This window comes from Miscanthus floridulus, chromosome 7 (genome assembly GCF_019320115.1).
Source record: "Miscanthus floridulus cultivar M001 chromosome 7, ASM1932011v1, whole genome shotgun sequence".
NCBI classification, from domain to species: Eukaryota; Viridiplantae; Streptophyta; class Magnoliopsida; order Poales; family Poaceae; genus Miscanthus; species Miscanthus floridulus.
The window spans coordinates 68,976,018-68,981,699 of record NC_089586.1 but is presented as its reverse complement, the minus strand read 5'-3'; the positions used below and the strand labels follow the sequence as shown (position 1 = coordinate 68,981,699).

General features: G+C 45.1%; 1 protein-coding gene across 1 annotated transcript; it reads left to right on the top strand.

Moving 5' to 3' along the window:
- The first annotated feature begins 863 nt into the window (after positions 1-863).
- Positions 864-2,224, top strand: LOC136463389 (uncharacterized). The gene is made up of 2 exons (XM_066462391.1): positions 864-1,501; positions 1,660-2,224. The coding sequence occupies exons 1-2, from the start codon at positions 1,292-1,294 to the stop codon at positions 2,080-2,082; spliced, it is 633 nt and encodes a 210-aa protein (XP_066318488.1). The 5' UTR covers positions 864-1,291; the 3' UTR covers positions 2,083-2,224.
- Positions 2,225-5,682: the final 3,458 nt, after the last annotated feature.

The following is a 5,682-nucleotide window of genomic DNA, read 5'->3' as shown; positions in this document are numbered from 1 at the left end:
TATCTTTATTTTCTAAAAGGATTAATTTTTTAGTTGTAACTAAATATTTATAATAATATATTAATATTTATGATACGCGTCGAGCATAATAAGCATCGTGTCTTCTCGATGGCGTACATAAATGTCCATACAACCCGCGGCACGAAGCCCGCACTTTTGACCCAGCACGAGTGCGGCCCGGCTCAGTGACGTGCGGGTCTAGGCTGGCACAGCCCGTAGTAGCAGGCTGTGCTTGGGCAGCACCCCAGACACGTGGGCTGGCACGGGACGGCCCGTTAAAACCGTCTAGGCCCGATAAAGGCCCGCAAGTATATATAAAGTGCTTTTAACTGTTAACCCTAATTCTCAATTTCCCACTCCATCCGCCGCACCCACGACTAGTGCCGTCGCGTGACCCTTGCGGACGCCCCACTCGCATTCGCGTGAGCCTCCTCCCCTTCCCTCGTGGATGCCCCGTCTCTCCCCTCTCATTCTCTCTCTCTCCTTCCTTCATTTCTCTCAGATCCAGTGCGACCATGGATGACAGGAAGAGCAGCCCCCAACCTCAGTGAGCCTGCTGTTACCGTGGCGAGTCGCCGTCGCCGGCCTACGTCGACGAGGAGCAAGCTGGAGCCACGCACGGGAACGGCATTGGCGCCATTGCGGTTGTCGCGGTCGGCTTGGCCCTACTCCATCCGGCCGCCGCCCTGCCCCAACCCCTCTTCCCTCCTGGCCTCTCCTTCCCTCTCTGAGTGGGCCTCGAGTTGACCCGTGGCTGCTTTTCGAGTCAGCCTGCCCGAAAAGCAGCCCGAGGGGCCGTGCCTGTGCCGTTGGCTTGACACCAAGCACGGCCCGTCGTGCCCTGCGTGGCCCGGCCTGATCGGGCGTGCCGGGCGTCCCGAATGGCCATCTATGTCAGCTTATTTGGTACTGATCTGTTCTCCAATCACATTATACCATGTGGCACGCAGGTAACTAGGCAAGCAACGTACGGCAGCAATACGCGTCGCGCATGCACATGTTAGGTGCCACGCCAATTCCGGAAGCTTCTCCCACGCCCTTCGTCCTCGGGAGTCAGGATCCCATCCCATCGTGGTCGCCGCACTGGTTCGACGAAAAGAAGAGAAGGTCTCGACGAATCCGTGACGCCGACGTGGATTTGGTTTTGTACTTCTGGAATCGGAAAAGAGGCGTGCGGTACTGCGGTGCGTGTCCTACCTCTTTCCTCTGCATTGTTTGTTTGAATTGATCGGTCAGTCGAGAGCGCCACCTCGCCTATCACCCCTTCCTCTGCGTCGTCGTTCTCGCCGCCATGGACCTTGCCAACGGGCGAGACGACGCCCTGAATGGAGGCGTCGGTGTGGAGGAGGAGACAAGGAGGAGGAGGAGGAGGAGGAAGGTGGAGCTGGTGCAGGAGGCCATCCATGGCTTCCTGGAGAAGGGGAGCGATGGCCAGGGAGAAGAGAAGCGCTTGGCGGCCAGGCAGGAGGAGCAGGAGCTCCTGTCGTCGTTGCTCACCAAGGTACGTATGCTTCTGTTCCTCGTGCGTCTGGAACTCTGGAATCAGGAATTCAGGATTGTTGCTGATGCTCTGCTGCACGCTGTTCGTTCCCTACATTTGCTCCATCCTTTCTAGATGCAAATCTGAAATGACGTACTGACACCGTTACCTCTTGACAGTTAGGTGAACTTGAAAACGACACAGATTCAGACATCTTGGAACCAAACTCCTCCCACCTGGATCACGAGCCTGCAGGGAAAGGCGAACAGAGCAAGGAGGTGGTGGAGCTCGCTGACATCGCCAAGGACCTGAACAAGATCAAGAGGCAGAACATGATCACCCACCTGCTCCTCGGCACCGTCATCGTCCTGACGGCCGTGTGGCAGGTCAACGAGGTGTCGTTCCTCCTCTGGGTGCAGAGCAAGCTGAGCAACCCCTTCAAGTCCCTGGGGGACATGATCAAGGGCTCACTCATCAAGCTTAGAGGGAGGAGGCCAGTGCTCGAGTCGTCGCCGTTGCCGCTGGCCGGCGTCCCCGATGTCAGCCGTGCTGATCTGCCAACGCTTGTCATCGGCAGCACCGAGGACAGGGCACGTAAATGAACTAGTTGTGTGGTGATCCTAGGATAAAAATGCCCATCAGCTGTTTGTTGCGAATAAAGTTCTACTTTGTTTATTCGTTTCACTTAAGGTTATGTGTTCGTCAAAGTTGAAATTAGCAACTTGATTGCAACTAGTTCCATTATCCTTCTTAAGGGTTTGTTCAGTTAATCTTCGATCCGATTCGAGAAGACTGAAAGAGATTGAGAAAGATTTTGACTCGTAGGGATAAAATCTCCCTCAATCCCCTTGGATTGGAGCTAACCGAATAAGCTCTAATGCGGCACGGGGATTGGTTCTCCAATTATGAACTGACACACCAACATTTATCACCGGGAGCATAATAATGCCTGGGAGCCTCCCGTCTATTATTATTATTATTATTTCTAGATTCTCGTATGCTGGCTCGTAAGATTCAGAGTTTCAGACAGTTTGTTCTCCCCAAGCAGTACATTGTGAAGTGTCAACTGTACGATGTCTCGAACTCTCGATGTTATGAGTTTGCGGTGAATGATCGCTTCAGTTTGTGATCATTGAACAAGAGTGCCACGTTATCTTGCCATTCATCACTCACTTTTTTTCCCCATTCTGTCAGTTCCTCACTCTCACCTTTCCCACACCCTTTTTTCGTCCATTTTCTTTCACTCTCACTCATAGCTTGGCCGCCTAGCCTAAACCTGTGCACGTCACAGCACAGGTGCAAAGCATGTTTGCCTTCCACTTTTCTTAAACCACAACTGTTGCACACGGTAGTCACTACAACTACAAGCCGACGTGGTGATAGTTTTGTACTGAAACTGCAGCCCTATGCATCGTCCTCGGTTGTCAATAGCTCGTGCCCCAAGTTGGCCCATAAAGTATTTTGGGTCCTTCACCGTTCTGCAGCATATATTGGCAAGGCAGCATACCAAATTACCAATTGACTTGCTGGAGGGAGTACAGATTCACCCAGTTTTCCACACATGTCAACTGAAAACCTTATAGAGGCTTATACTCCTGATCACTCCCCTGTTTTCTTTGAATTGCCCAGGCCCCAGAGTCCTTGATTTGGATGTGGATTCTCTCGAACCTGAACTCATGCTGGAGCCATGGAGCGTTTAATAGTGCTGTCAATAAAACTCCCACTCTCAATGGAGAGTTTAATTCTATAGTTTCATAAAAAAAACATTTAATTTTATGACTCATAAAGGGTTGCTGATCGTGAGAGAGTTTACTCCTATGAAACTCACTTCTCTCTTTTTTTAATAGTGCTGTCACATCATTAAAAGTGCTTATGTAGCAGTTTATTAAATAAAAATAAAACTTTGATGAAACACTCGCTAAGACTGACTTAAACCATCGATGCGGTCTCAGCCATATGGTTCACAGTCTTTGATGCTTCCCTAAATACACCTGCACATCAATCGAAGAGGCTCCGTGCCACCTTCGAATCGCAAACTCCCGTTAGATAAAAATAATCCCTGGCTTCCTATCGCAATCCGTTAGGGATGGATGCCTATTGGATTCATATAGGATAGCACTATTTACCACGTTTTATAATTCGAACCCGAATAGGAACATAAATATTATCAGATATGGATACAAACATATATCTCGAATTCGGATTTGCACTTAGATATCTATTTGATTTTGAAGATAACATATACTATTGTATGTAACATGTATATCAATAAATATTTCAATAATCCAATATATAAAAACCAGTAAAAGTGTAGATAAATATTTTTAATACACATAAATAAAGTTACATATATAAAAAATTAATAAAGACATAAATAAACTAAAGTACTTAAAATTAATATGATTAGTCATGTTAAAGTTAATTAGACTTAAGCTTTATATAGCATCAATTGTAGTATTAAAAATATCATAAATATAGATTTTTAGTAGTTCTAAATTATCATAAATATAAATTTTAAAATTATCATAAATTAACTTTAACCTTTACTATTAACCATAGTAGACATAGTGATAACTTTTAAATAGTTTAAATGAGTTATATTAAAATAATTTTTATTGTTAATTGTTCATAAATATAAGTTCTATTAGATAGTACTTTGTTCTTTACCTATAGGGTCAGATTTTTTTTTTTCATATAGGATCTAAGAAAACCATAAAAACCAAGTACGAATACTGCTATTTAACCTCCATCCCAAAAGTCCTTTCCCTCCGCTGCGTCCCCAGGACCCAACCCAAACCCTCCGAGGCTCACTCATCATAAGACCCAAACCCAAAATGAGTCTTCAATATAATACCTGCAGCCTCCAACAGAGTACCTATATGGAAGATCCATTTTGGCTGTCAGAAGAGGTATAATTCAAATCTGAATATCCTCTCCTGTAAACCAATTTATAGAAAGGATTCCCTTTTGAGTTTTATTGTTGGAGAAGATAAAAAATGGGTATTGAACCTTTTGTCTGTAGTGCTACCCAAACGTGAAATGTGTGTTGTATTTTGAGGCTTTTACCTGTGTGCCATTAATAAAGTTTGCAATTATGTATAAGCCATTAAAAAATTTGAGCTCCCACAAGTGTCATCATTCTAAACCTCCAAGCTATTCCATCTATGTTCTGTTTGTTTTTTACCGTCTGGCAGCCCTTACATATGGACCCGGTCAGTGTAAATGTCCAAAATACCCTTCTCTTGTTCTATCCTCTTGTTTTTCTCTCTCTCTGTCTAGTGGGGCCAAGCTATGACAGAACCGCCCAATTTATACAAGATCAAGTACGGCTGTTCCTGCTAACATATTGACACGCACATACTTTCACTTATATAAACCCGGAAGTCCGTCGAGTGTCAAGAAGGACCTCGGTAAATCAACATCACAACCAAGATCGCGTGATTAAGCAAATACACATCACATACGCAGAGTAGCAGCAAAAATAATATTATAAATGGATTCATAAATAATAGTACACGTTTAAGTTTCAAAACCGGTTAGTGAAAACAACATAGCTTTCAAATGACTACATTAATATAAGTTCCAAATACATTGCTAGCATAAGTAACATCCTCAGACAAAAGCATATAGATGAAAAATAAATATAGAGTCACCGAGCCCACTGGCGGTTAGCCACCATCTTCAGCAGGCCGAGAACTTCACCTGCAATATGGTGGGATAAACCCTGAGTACACGAATATACTCAACTACACTTACCCATCTTAAACCAGAAATAAAGTGACACCAAGGAGTATGCCCACGGTTGAGCTACTTGGCTTCACTTCCGGCCTGAGTTGAGCTACTCGGCTTCGCGGTCGGAACGAGTTATCCAGCCTACTAAATGGTAGGCATGCGTTCAACATGATATGAGGACGTACAACGCATCGGTCCTTAAATGACACAAACAGGGATAGATCCACACCCAAGACCTCCATGTCTTGTTGCTTCTCTATCGACATCTCGCTCGGTCTCCATTTATTATTAACACATGGTCATTTCCACGATAGAAAATATAGCCAACCGTGCTTTAGTATCCACGTATATCTCGCAGGTGATAGGAAATCATCCGAGTTCTACCGGTCTAAGCATCGCTAAGCATACATTCGATCCTTACATATGGTTCAAGGTATATTTCTGGACAAGGTAGTTCTATGCATCAAGTG